The sequence below is a fragment of the Lemur catta genome, chromosome 5 (assembly GCF_020740605.2).
Source record: "Lemur catta isolate mLemCat1 chromosome 5, mLemCat1.pri, whole genome shotgun sequence".
NCBI classification, from domain to species: domain Eukaryota; kingdom Metazoa; phylum Chordata; class Mammalia; order Primates; family Lemuridae; genus Lemur; species Lemur catta.
In genome coordinates, this window is record NC_059132.1 from 13,286,817 (window position 1) to 13,299,545 (window position 12,729).

The following is a 12,729-nucleotide window of genomic DNA, read 5'->3' on the forward strand; positions in this document are numbered from 1 at the left end:
ATTACAACAGGCATATTTTTAAAAAATTCTGTCTCCAGAAGTGCATTTCTTTATGTCAAAACTCAGAATAAATGAATCCATCCTTTCATTAAGGCGGTACACGTTTGGCCCATGCCTGCTGTGAGACAGGCTTTGTGCAGGGTGAGTATTCTGACACCGTCTTTGCCCATGGAGCTCATAATTTAGCAGCAGAGACAGAATCAGAACATGATTTACAAACACCATGACAGTTACAGAAAAGAAATATCAGGGATTATGAATTTGCAGCTGTGCTGCTTCCTACACATGGGCTTCATTCATTCACTCTTCACTCATTCACTCATTGCATGTGAGCACCGACTGTGTTGCCTGTTCTGGATTAAGCACTGTGGACAGATAGGAATCAGATACATAGGTAATTCCCATGTTACAAAATCAATTCTGTAACAATGAGGGTTGCTTTTCAGAAAGGGTGGGCCACATGTTATGGCCCTTGATGGATGAATAGGAGTTCACTGTATAGAAAGGGGGAAATGCAAACAGAAGAGTACGAGTGCATATCAGAGAAAGTTCTGTCCTTGAGACAATGAGAACAGGGGATCATTATTTTCCAAGGAAAACTTATGTCAGAAAAAGAGCCATTTAAAATAAATGGAGTCCAAAAGGTAAAAACAAATTTGGGGGGCAAAAAGATTAGTTTGGGACTTTGTCTTGAAGAAAATGAAATGAAAAATTATGAAAATAAATTCGTCTTACAGTCAACAAAAGCTTTTATGTTTACAGTAGGGTTTTAATCCTTAGAACAAATCAAAATGGAATCAAATGTTGATTTGGGGAAAGGTGTCATTTTTCAGGTCAAGCCAGCACATCCTTCGCTTTGCATTTGATTTCAGAGTGCAGGTACCAAGGTTTCCCAGGAGCCTCTTCCTCCTCTGGGGTGTTACGTCATTCTGGTGTGGACCTGCCTGTTTCTCAGCATTCTCCCTGTGGTTTTTCTCTGCATTGACCGTTGGCCACTCCATGACTGCACTGGGATCCACAGGTTCTCTGCTGCCGTGGTCCTGGACTTCATGACCTCCTGTAACTTTCTGCAAGGTTCGTCTTCTCATTTTGTCCTTGATTTGCACCGTATTGGCACCATCTTATCAGATGCTTGTTGGCAGACTGGCAAAGACATAAACAAGATTAATGACTGGACTTGGGGGTTGAGGAGGGGGATGGCGCTAGGCAGGCAGGGTACTTGAGTCAGGTCCTTAATGACACTTTTGCTTCCCTGACCTGCTGTCTATAGACCCTCTGTAGTTGCTGGGTCTGAGGGCCCAGGGTGTGGGTGGAGGGCGAAGGATGTAGAGACTGGGAATGGAGAGCAGGAGGCCCGAGCAGCTTCAATGCTCCGCTTAACTTTGAGGGCAGCAGGGAGTCCAGAATTTAAGCAGGGTGAGATCTGGTCAGGTCTGATTTCAGAAATCTCTTCCTCTGAGACAGCTGAGTGGACTGGAGGGGGCAGGGAGGGGCTGGGGTCTCAGCCAGGTTGCAGTGAGAGCTGCCACCTCTCCCCATCTTCCCTCCACCCCAGGGTGGCTGGTGGCCCAGGTAGCCTTAGGCTCCTTTGTGAAAGGTGGATCTGAAGGTAGATGCCCACTGTTATCTGGGAGGGTCTGTCCTGGAATCATGGAATGCCGAGGTAGGAGCTACAGAGAAGAAGGTGGGAAGGTGGGAAGGTGGGCCTCGCTGTCGGAGGCTGAGAAGGGGCCAGTCAGGCAGTGAGTGTGTGGGAGGGGCTCCCAGCAAAGGGGATGACACAGGCCAAGGGCCCGGGGCAGGAAGAGACTTCACTGGTTCAGGGTATGGACCACAGAGCCTTGTACCTCCTGCAGGAAGGGAATGGTCTAAGGTAAATCTGACGCAGACAGGGCTGCACCAGCACACCCTGGAATGCGGCCCTAAGTTTAAGGAGAAGTCATGGAAGGGCTTTAATCAGGGGAGTGAACTGATTCCATCTGATTTGCGTCTTTGTGAGATTCCGCCAGCTGGAGGGGGGCAGAGGGGAGCAGGGAAACTGGAGCCGGTGTCTGGAATCCCCACGAGACCCGAAAGTGGCTTGGACCAGGGCAGTGGTGGTGGAAATAGAAAAGACTGCTCAGATGTGCGATGTGGTTGAGAAGGTCACTGGACTGGATCCACTGATGCCTGCCCTGTGCACGTGTCCACATCTCAGCCCCACTTCCCAACTCTGAGACAGAGTATGCTAGATACAGCATGGGTTTCAGAGAGACAGGCCTGGGTTTCAGTCTGGCACCCCACTCTAGAGTAGAGCCAGGCCCCTCACCTTCCTGAGCCTCAGGTTTCTTATCTGTAAAATAAGAACAGCATCCTCCAAAAGTGAAGCACAGAATTACCATATGATCCAACAATTCCACGGCTAGGTACATACCCAAGGAATTGCAAGTAGGGACTGAAATAGACTCTTGCACGGTAATGCTCAGAGCAGCACTGTCAACAGTAGGCAAAAGGTGGAAACAACCCAAGTGGCCATCAACAGGTGAACGGATAAACAAAATATGGTTGATTCTTACAATAGAGTACTCATGCAATGGCCAGCTAGGCCAGGAAATAGTAATATAGCATTGCTGGAAAAATCTATAATGACTCAAAACCTCCACCCTGTTTCTGGAGCCTCACACACTTTAACTCCATTTAACTCCTCCTGACTTGCGAGTTATTGTTGTCTGGTATTTTTATTCTAGCGCCCCCCCCCCCCCTTTTCAACCCTACACTTTACGAGCAAGGTTTGTTTACATTTGCTGACTTCTTTACCAATACATCTTTCTTTGTTCTTCATTTGTTCTTCCATCTCAGACCTCACATAATGAGATTATTGTAATTTTTAAATGATTTAATATCTATTTTTAAAAATTCTCACTTTTAATTTCTAATATGATCCATCTAAAGACATATAACCCACCAAAACAAAAGCTCTTTGTCGTCCTCAGTAATTTTTAAAAAGTCAAAAGAGTTCCTGAGATGAAAATGTTTGAGAACCCCTGGCCTAGTGGAATTTTACTATGTCACGAACCAGAAGCCCTTGTTTACTGAACACTGTGATCAGGGTGGGGGTGAGGTGGGGAAGGCCATGGAATGTGAATTTATTGAAAACAAGGATGAAAATTTGAGTAAATTATTTTATTTCATAAATTTGGTTATAAATGTATTTATGAATGTATTAACTCTTAAAAGGAACAAAAATGGATTATGAGTTGATTAGGCACACAGAGTATAATTTTCTCTGACAATATTCTATCACAGCACAAGATATCCTCACATTCACTGTCATAGACCTGTCACATAGGACATGTGTCTGCAAATGTCCTCCATCTTCCCAAGCTGGGCTCCACCCTGGATACTCTGTCATTCCCCTGGGACCACATCTCCTGTCTTCACTCCCTGATTTTCTCTCTTTTCAAATAACTGGGCTCACCCTGCCAGGTCTCAGCTGCCTGTTGCCTTGGGTGTAACTAAATACTTTTCTCAGCTTCCTGAAATCTTGCATCTTGTTGCTTTTTTTTTTTATTTTGAGATTTAATTTTTTAAAAATTGCAGCTGTTTTGATATAAAATTGACCATTTTAACTATTTTCAAGTGTACAATTCAGTAGCATTAAGTACATTCACATTGTTGTGCAACCATCACCACCATCCTCCTCCAGAACTCTTTTCATCTTTCCAAACTGAAACTCCATACCCGTTAAAAAATAACTCCCTCTCCCCTCTTCCTCCCATCCTCTGGCAAACACCCTTCTATTTTCTGGCTGCATGAATTTGTACTCCAGGTACCTCAGAGAAGTGGAATCATACAGTATTTATCCTGCATGGCATATTTAACTTAGCATAATGTCTTCAAATTTCATTCACGTTGTTGCATGTGGTATAGACTTTCCTTTCTTTTTAAGGCTGAATAATATTCTGTTGTATGACATAGCACATTTTGTTTATCCATCCATGCATCTGGTGATGGATATTTGGGTTGTTTGAGGTCGTCAGCAAGACATGTTTTCTGTTGTCAAGACTGCATGGGGAGGTATGGAGCCCACCTAAGGACAATAATGAATGACAATAGTTGCGTTCACTGGCAAGGAGAACTCCTTTCCACACGTTGCTTATTTCAAAGGTCTCCCCTGAAAGGCTGAGGACAGAGGAAGGGGGTGGCAGGGAGCAGAGCTAACGTGAGCCAAGTGAGATTTCTGCAAGCTGGAGTTCAGCTCAGGTGGGGGTTTGGGGAGTGGACTGGAAAGAAGAGAATTTGGTGTTAGGACTTGACTTGGATGCTTCCTAACTGTAGGAACAGAGCAAGTGCCAAAACCTTTTCAAGCCTCACTTTCTTCTTCTGTGAAGTGTAGTCCACCATGGAACAGCTGATTGTGAGGCTTCGATGAGCTCACACAGAGAGGCTGGCGCACTGTGGGTCCCCATGGGGGCTGCTTGGCCCCTACTCCCCTTCCTGTGGGACCCCAGGGTGGAATTTAGGATCTGGCAGAACAAATGGACCTTCTGAATAATCTCTCCAAATTCCTCTTCTCTCCAAGGCAGCACTGGCAGGACCTGGGCTGAATACACCACAGGGATGGCTTCGTGGTCTGTCTGGCAAGGGCAGGTATGTCCCAGACTCCCTTTCTCGATCTCCCAACCTCTACCCTTCCACTCTCCCCCTCCCCCTTCACTCCCCAGGGTCTGCAGGGCCACAGCCACTGGATCATGGCAAACACAGAGAGACCCTGAGATAGACAGCAGGCCCCAGAGAGGGGAAACCTGACTCCAGTTTCTCCCAGGCCCTCAAGAGCTGGAGCCCCTGGGGTCTGGGGCCTCTGTGAGCTGCAAGTCGAGTTGTGGTTCTCGAACTTGCCAAATGATGGGAATCACCTGGTTACAAATGCAGTTTTGCAGGCCCTGTCCCTGCGGAATCCAATTTGAGGGACCTGGGCCAGGCAGGGGTTTGGGGTTTGTCCCAGCCTCAAGACAGTTTGTGTCTTCAGGGAACCACGGAGAGTGGTTTAAAGAGCCAGGGCTCTCATGGAACCATCTGGATTCAAGCACAGATTCCCCCCCTCCACACTACTAGAGTGGTCTTAGGTAGGGGATGTTTTTTACTTCTCTCGGTCTCAATTTCCTCCTTGGAAAATGACAGAATGAGATTTGCAGGGTCAGCATTTAGCCCTGGGCCTGGCACAAAGTAAGCACCAACAGATGTTAGGCAACAGTCCATACTGTTATCCTGTGCGGCTGTGGGCAGGAGCAGGGTGTGCAGCCCATGGTGGCCCTGAGTGTCCTGCCTGGCAGGTCTCCTCACTGCTCACCATGCCCTGGGGTAAGTCCTCCTCTAAGAAGCCACAGAGTGGGGCAAGACAGCCAGACTGCCAGCCCGGAATCCCAGCTGCCACCCATCACCCCGCGCTGAGATTCCTCTCCTGCTCAAAGAGTTAGGCCTGGCACATCATAGAAATCTTCTAAGAACTGTTAGCCACTATCATTACTGTGCTGTTTAATCAATTGACAGACACCTCTTGGCACCTATTCTTTGCCCTCCCCCCCCCAGCTGGGACTGGAATGGCATTATGCCCTCAGGCTCTGGAGCCAGGTTGCTTGGGTTTGAAACCAAGCTCTGGCACTGACCAGCTGTGTGACCTTGGGCAAGTTACTCCTCCTCTCTGGGCTTAAGATGAATTCTTCATCTGTTTCCTCGGCAGAACTCAGAGGTGTAAAAGAGGATTAAATGGGTTCACTTGTAAAGAGCTCTGGACGGTGCCTGGCCCTGCGGTAAACTCTGTGAGGGATAAATAAAATCCAGGCCACGCGCCCCTTAGCCCAGTCTAGTGGGAGAGTCAGCGAGAGGTGAGGGCCGTAATGCTGTCGCCTGGGCCCAGGCGCGCAGGGCTGAGGCCCGAGTGCCTCCGGGAGGAGGCGAAGGGCTGGCGGCGGGAGGCAGGTTGCACAGCTCCGGCAGCAGGAGCGCAGCGACGCACAGGACCGCCTCCCGGCTGGCTGCTCAAGTCCCCGATCTGCGGTGAGCTCTGGGGGTCCTGCGCGTCCTTTTCAAATAGATATTCAGATACACAGTGTGGGGTTGGTTTAAGGTGAAATCCAAACAAAATAAGAGGACCGGAGCTATTCTGATTTGGCAAAACCTGCGCCTGCGGGCTGAGAATGAGCCAAGGAAACAAAGGGACGTTGGGGCTGGTGCGGCAGTGGCCTGGCTCTCATTCTGGGGACCCCCAGCCGCAGCCCTCCTCTGCCAGCTCGCGCAGAGTGGCGCTGGGCTGAGGGAATCGCTCCATCCCAGCTCCGAGAGCCGATGTTTTTTTCTTTTTAATATCATTGTTTATCTCTGATTATTTTGTAACCTCGGCGTGTGCTTATTTGATTTTTTTTTTAAATTTATTAAAGATAAAACTAGTCCTCTAGGTGTTCCCTTGGGGCTCTGGGCACGCAGAGCCCGCGCCTGCGCCACCCCAGTCTCCCCACATTTCTTGCTTGTTTTGCATTTTCCCATCCTGGTTGAATTTTCTTACCGTGCATGCATGTGTCGTTTATAGAATACATAATTGAAAAACAAAACAAATAATACCGAATTAATTTAGGGGGTGAGAAGATTGCTATGTAAACGTGGGCATTTTAGTTTAGGTTACTTCTGACTGTGTCCCCGCCCGGGTACTTTTGCCCCCGACCCGGCACTCTCAAGAGAAAGCCTCGCCCTGGGCCTCTGGAGTCCGCAGGGGACCAGGGCCGTCACTGCTGAGCCCCAGAGCTCTGCGAACTACCGTTTCCGAGTAATGAGCCCTGATACGAGGCTCAAGATCCTCACCCACTGGCAAGAGCCTGGGGTCCGCTCAACTTGGTGGCCCTGAGCCAGTCCCACTGCATCTTTACTGGACAAACATCCCCAGTGCACGCTCCCCTCTCCCTTCTCTGTGTGCCCTGTGCGGTTTCCAGCTCCAGGCTTAGGGACTGTATGACCTCCTTGACCGCAGACTTAACCTCCTCGGTTTCCCGGTTTGCAGATGAATGTAAGTTAGTTTAGAGAACTCCGGTAAAGCATTTGGCTGGGGTCCTGGCATTTGGTGAGCCCTGGCAGATGCCAGCTAGTCATTGCTGCTATCCCTTTGTGAACACCTCCGGAAAGGTGCAGGGAGACCCTGGGAGTCACTCAGCTAGTGCCTGGAGGTAGAGGATGACAAAGAGGGAGGCATCGTGGAAAAATCCTTGAGGTATAACATTAAGTGAAAGAAGTATTATTTCTAATGTTGTTACAGACAAGTGTAAGATGAAAAAGCCCCACGGGTGTGCAGGATGGAGGGAGAAGGTGGGTGAACACACTGATCTGGTAGGAGAATTTCCTGGTTGTGTGAGTTAGGCTGCCTGCTAGGGCTTCAGGTAGGGGCTGCCTGGTAGGAGATTGCTGTCTTGCTTAAGATCTGGTCTGGTGACCTGGAGGGGCCTCAATGTCATCCTCTATGAGATGAGGCCACAGCACATCACACAGGAGGGCAGGGAGCTCTGAAAGTGGCGTGGTAAAGGCTGCAACAGGGAGTGGGCCCAGGAGGCGAATGCCAGGGCTGGGCTGAACACATTCCCTCCTGGTGCCAGCCCAGACCCAACCAAGTTTTGAGCTCAGTGTTTTCCTCTTCTCTCTCACAGCCCAGCCCATAACCCCGTGATGGTCGATTGTCCACCTCAACTGCCTGCACTCCAGTGCCCCCATATCCTAAGACCGCAGCTGGGGCAAATGGTAGCACTTGAACTCTCTGGGCATCTTCCCTGCTCTGGCAGGCAGGCAGGCAGGCAGGCACGGCAGGCTGGCACGGCAGCAGGACAGCTCCTGGTTGGGCCAGACAGGGCCAGTGACTCATCCTGAGCATCAGGGGCACATAGAATGGCGCTCGGTCCCTGGATGCCACAAGCAATGTTTTGGCTGTGTTCAGGAACTCTCAGTCAGTCGGACACCTCAATGCCCCAGGCCACCAGCCCAGAGCTTCCCAGGCAAAACCCATATCGGGAACCGTGCGGGGGGGGGGGGGGGGGACCCATATCTAGTGGGAAAACAAAGCCCCATTCTCTCCCAATTTTGTCCCTTTTTAAGAAGGGAGGCATAGTTCTTCTGCTCTGGGGGTTGGGGATGGAGGAGCTAGAGGTCAGGTCCCAGCTCCTTGGAGTGTTGAGGCCCCGGGGCTCAGAGTGAGGTGTTTTTGTTCTCCTCATTGTACAGACAAAAAATGGACACACGGAGTGGGCAAGTCCCATAACGAGTAGGTTTTTAGCTTGATTTTGCCCAGCCTCAGTTTTCTCTTCTGTAAAACCAGTATAGTAATATTTGTCAGTCAGTACTGTGGTGAAATTAGTTAAATGCCCTGAGGAAAGGGTGTCGGTGGGGTTAGGGCGCAGGTGCTCCCCAGACTACATGAATTTATAGGGCCTTGCCACAGTCGGAGGTGAGCACTGTCCGCAGGACACCTCTCTGGCGTCCAGCCTCTGTGCTCAGTCTGGCAGGGCAGCTGCTGAGGTCCGGCACGGAGACCCCTGCAAGGTCCCTGGGTGCTTCCCAGTATCACTGGGCTGTGAAGTCCAGGAAGCTTGAGGGAGGGCTTTGGTTCTTGGCTTTAACACCTGTAAATGGGCTAAAGCGTTCTTTCAAGTGGGATGAGTTACAGCGCACTCCAGTCACATACGGCTCAGGCCCTTTTGCTCTCCATTTGTGCCCAGCACCTGGAACAGGGCCTGGCATATATTAGGGTTCAAGGCGGTAGGGTTGGGAGCTCTGGGAAGGCGCCCTCCGTCTGGAATCAAACGCGAGTTGTACTAGTACTGGCTGTTTTCTCCAAAGCAAGTCATTAAACTTCTCCAAGCCTCAGCTGCTAAACTTTAAAACAGTATCTCTTTTCAGATTGTTTAGGATTACATGAGATGATCCCAGAAAGTGCCTGAGGCGGGACCCAGCACAGGTTGGTTTTGTTATCAGTATTATCAATTTGCCCAGGGAAGCCCGTGCCTTCCATCCCAGACCAGCCGGGGCCTGGCAGCCTCTCTCTGCTCTCAGAAACTCAGTTTCTGAAGCGCCGCAAGATGAAAGAAGGACACGTGCGGGGTCAGCGCACTCTTTAATGGGAAAGGGATCCTCATTTCTTACAGTAACAGGTAAAAACATAAATACGGGTGGGTGGGCGGGCGGGCAATGGCAGGGCAGCAAGAGCCCGGGCGCCTGGCCCAGGCTTGGGAAGGGCGGCCAGATCTTGGGCCCCGCGTGCCCGGGTTCTCAGTTGCAACTGGCTGGTGTTGGGTCAGCCGGGGGTGCCCACGGATGCTCTGGAGGGCCCTGGGGAGGGGGGCGACTAAAACACCTGGCTGCCAGATCACTCACCACAGGCTGAGTAAACACGGCCACAAACTCTCCTGCGCTCGGGAACAAAGGCGAACGGGGCGGGGAAAAGTTCCGAGGCCTCTGCAGGAGTGAATGTGAAATCCCAGGGATGCAAGGTCGTGTTGGGAGCCCTTCCTCCCCCCTCGAGTCAGTGCCCCTCTCTCGAGGTGAGATCGGTGAGGGGAGCTCCAGGCGAGTCCCTTCCCTACCAGGCTCTGATACCGTGCAGCGTGGACACTCCGGAGTTGCCCTGCGGAATCCCGGGGCTCTGCACCGCATTCAAGTCCCCGACGCCGAAGTTCACGAAGTTGTTGTTGGCGGCCGCCGTGGTCGGCTGCGCCGGGGGAGGCCCGGCGGGGTAAGCGGCAGCGCAGCTGTAGCCAGGGCTGCAGGTCGCGCCACCGTAACCTGGGTAGGCGGGGTAGGCGTTATACCCGTAGGCGTTGAGGCCCACGCCGTAGGCGGGCGCGTAGGGCGCCGAGTCCCCTAGGCATGGCTTGCCGTCGCGCACCAGCACTGGCACCGCGATCCTGCGAGCAGGCGGCGGGGGCGGCGGGGGCAGCCCCACCAGCTCCAGAGTCTGGTCCTGCCGCTGCCGCTTGCACTTGTAGCGCCGGTTCTGGAACCAGATCTTGACCTGCGTGGACGTGAGCTTCAGCACGCTAGCCAGCTGATCGCGTTCGGGAGCCGACAGGTACCGCTGCTGCTTGAAGCGCCGCTCGAGCTCGTATACCTGCGCCTGCGAGAAGAGCACGCGCGGCTTCCTCCGCCGTCGCGCGCGGGGCCGCTCCGCGCCGTCGGTCTCCGGCTTCTCCAGCTCTACCGCTTTCTGCAGCGCGCACAGCTCTGGAGGAGAACAGAGAGGCAGAGAGACGCTCGGTCGGAGCTGCCCCACCCATGGAGCGCCCGCCGGATGATGGGCCATTATGGGTGCCTCCTTGTCCTGCCCGGAGCTCACTCCGCCAAGTGCACGGGGCACCAGGGACAAGGCCCAGTCAGTTAGTGTTTGTTGAAAGCCTACCAAGTGCCTAGAGGCGCAGGAGAACAAAACCAGAGAGGTCTCTGCCCTGGGGCAGTTCACATCCCGCTGAGGGAGACAGACAGTGACTGAAAATTTCAGGCTGCAAAAACCAAAACAAAACAAAAAAACAGGATGATGCTCTTGGGTGAATTGGTTTAGGGCTACTTTGGTAATGAAGGGAGGCTGAGGCCTCACCCTGGAGCTGGTCACATTGTCTCAAAATTAAGGAATCAAAGAAACCGAAGGCCAAGAGGTGTTGGTTTGGTGATCGAAAGGTCCGGGGCGGTCGCCACAGGGTCTGCGCGGCGCCCAAAACGCCGAGGATGGGCAGGTGACCTCGGAACCTGCCCTGCGGGTTGCTCGAGCTGAGCTCGAATTGGTAGCGAGATCGATTCTAGCCGCAGTGCCCGCCCGCAGGTTTCCGGGCGCTCTCGGTCCCCCCAGACAAACCTGTGAATCCCTTCTGGGCTCAGGCCGGCCCTTCGTCCAGAGCCTCCGGCCTCCTGGGGTTTGCGCTGACCTCGCGCTGGGCCCAGGTCTTTCTACCATGCCCTTTTCCGCGGCCGGGCAGGCCTCCCTCCCCGACCCTGCGACGGCCTGCGAGAGTAGCTGGCCACTTTCCGAAATCATCTTGTCCACTCCCCCGCGCTTTCTGTTCCTAGACATTGTCTAACATCTCCACGAGGGAACCTAACGCCAGAAAATTGTGCTGGAAAAATACAGCTAAGGCAGATTCTTGAGGGTCTGCAGTATCTCGTTTTAAAATTAAGGTTCTTGTTCCCCACTGTCCTGGAACAAAGGAAGAAAGGCCCAGAAACGCCGAGTAAGGAGTAACGTGGGCTACAGAAAGTCCAGGACTCGCCTCCATTTATGCGCAAAGGCGTGTCTGGTGAGTAGCATTTTAATTTCTTTGGCAGATCTTAGCAGATCCTCAAAAAGACTCGTAAATTCAAAAGAGCTTTTAAAACCTCTGTTACAAAGATTATCTATTTCTCTCTCTATCCTGTCTACCACAAACCTATCGCTCAGCTTCTTAACAGATCCAAGAGCAGGGCCTAAGCCGCCTGGGCCTTTGTTAGGCCAAAAAAATTTTTTGGGTCTCTTGTTTCTGATCCTTTCAATCTGGCATTTCCTCTAAACCTCCTATTGGACGCGGGGCGCGGGGGCCTTTGCGACAACCTGGCATCTCACGCTTCCGAGCCCCCAGTGCCAAGCTTTTGGTTCAGGGGCATCTCCTCTTCCCGGGTCTGAATTTCTGGGCGGCCGGTTTGGGGACGAAAGTGACCCGGGACGGAATAGAGGACTCGTGATTTCCTCCTCACCTTTCTTATCAGCTCGAGGGTCCTTGGTCGGGTCGGGGTCGCCATAGGCACGCGGGTAGAAGGTGGGGGCGGCAGGAAAGGCAGGCGAGCACTTGGCCGGTGAAGGCGCCGGGCCCAGCTCTGCTCGCAGCTCCGGGAGGCCGGGCGCCGCCGCCTCTGGCCCCGCGTAGGCCTCGGGCTTGAAGGCGGCCAGCATGCAGGAGGCGGGCGCCAGGGTGGCCTCCAGGCGCGCAGAGAGCTCCCCGGCGGCGGCCAGGCTGCGTTGCTGCTGCTCCAGGTTCAGGATGTCTTTGACTGAGAAGGGCGTGGGCGTGAGCGCAGGGCTAGGGAACATGGTGGCAGCGCCAGTCTCACAGCGCCAGGTGGGCAGCAGAGAGCGGCGCTGCCCACAGCCCCTGGCAGCCTCCCTGCATGGTGCCCGCTGCCCGCCTGCGCACCGTCCTCCCTACTCTGGATGTGTCGGGGCAGCAGGTAGCGCCGAGCACAAGGGGCAGGAGAGGCGGGACCAGGTCGGAGGAGGGGGACTCAGCCTGTCATTGGGCCAGGGCCTCGATGACAGGAGCAACGAGCAGTTTAGTGTCACCTAATATAGTCATACGGTTAAAAAAAAAATCCTGCCTAGCTTTTTTAAAGGGGCCGCGATACACTGGGAAGCTCTTTTGCTCCTGTGGCCTGAGATTGCTCCAAAATACGAACATGAAAACCCTACCAAGATGCGTTCACAGGAAAGGACCCAACTCTTCTCTGAGTTAGGTCTCTGGGCAAGGTTGGGTGGGTCTGGGATTTGAAGAAATGTTCCTCAGCACCCAAAACAATGGGAGAGTGAAGGCTAGGGTGGGAAGCTGGTGCAGGGGTAGGGCTTTATTACCTATGGTATGTTTGATTGGGAAGCGTCTAAATAGGGAGAAAGGCATGGAGGACACGGTTTGCTTTGGGGTCATGGCAGGAGGGGAGATTCTGAACAACTCTGAGGTTCTGTTTGGCTTGACCTACAGGGCTAGT

The 12,729-nt window shown here is 52.7% G+C and overlaps 1 protein-coding gene across 3 annotated transcripts; it reads right to left on the bottom strand.

Moving 5' to 3' along the window:
- Nucleotides 1-819: 819 nt before the first annotated feature.
- NKX2-5 (NK2 homeobox 5) lies at nucleotides 820-12,299 on the bottom strand. 3 transcript variants are annotated; one of them, XM_045551169.1, is made up of 3 exons: nucleotides 11,728-12,299; nucleotides 9,594-10,230; nucleotides 9,113-9,465 (listed from the first exon to the last, which is right to left on the bottom strand). In XM_045551169.1, coding segments are annotated over exons 1-3 (972 nt in total). In that variant the 5' UTR covers nucleotides 12,062-12,299; the 3' UTR covers nucleotides 9,113-9,464. The 3 variants fall into 3 exon arrangements, with proteins under 3 accessions (XP_045407126.1, XP_045407125.1, XP_045407124.1); XM_045551170.1 differs by lacking the exons at nucleotides 9,113-9,465; nucleotides 9,594-10,230 and adding an exon at nucleotides 820-1,143; XM_045551168.1 differs by having other exon boundaries at nucleotides 9,113-10,230.
- Nucleotides 12,300-12,729: the final 430 nt, after the last annotated feature.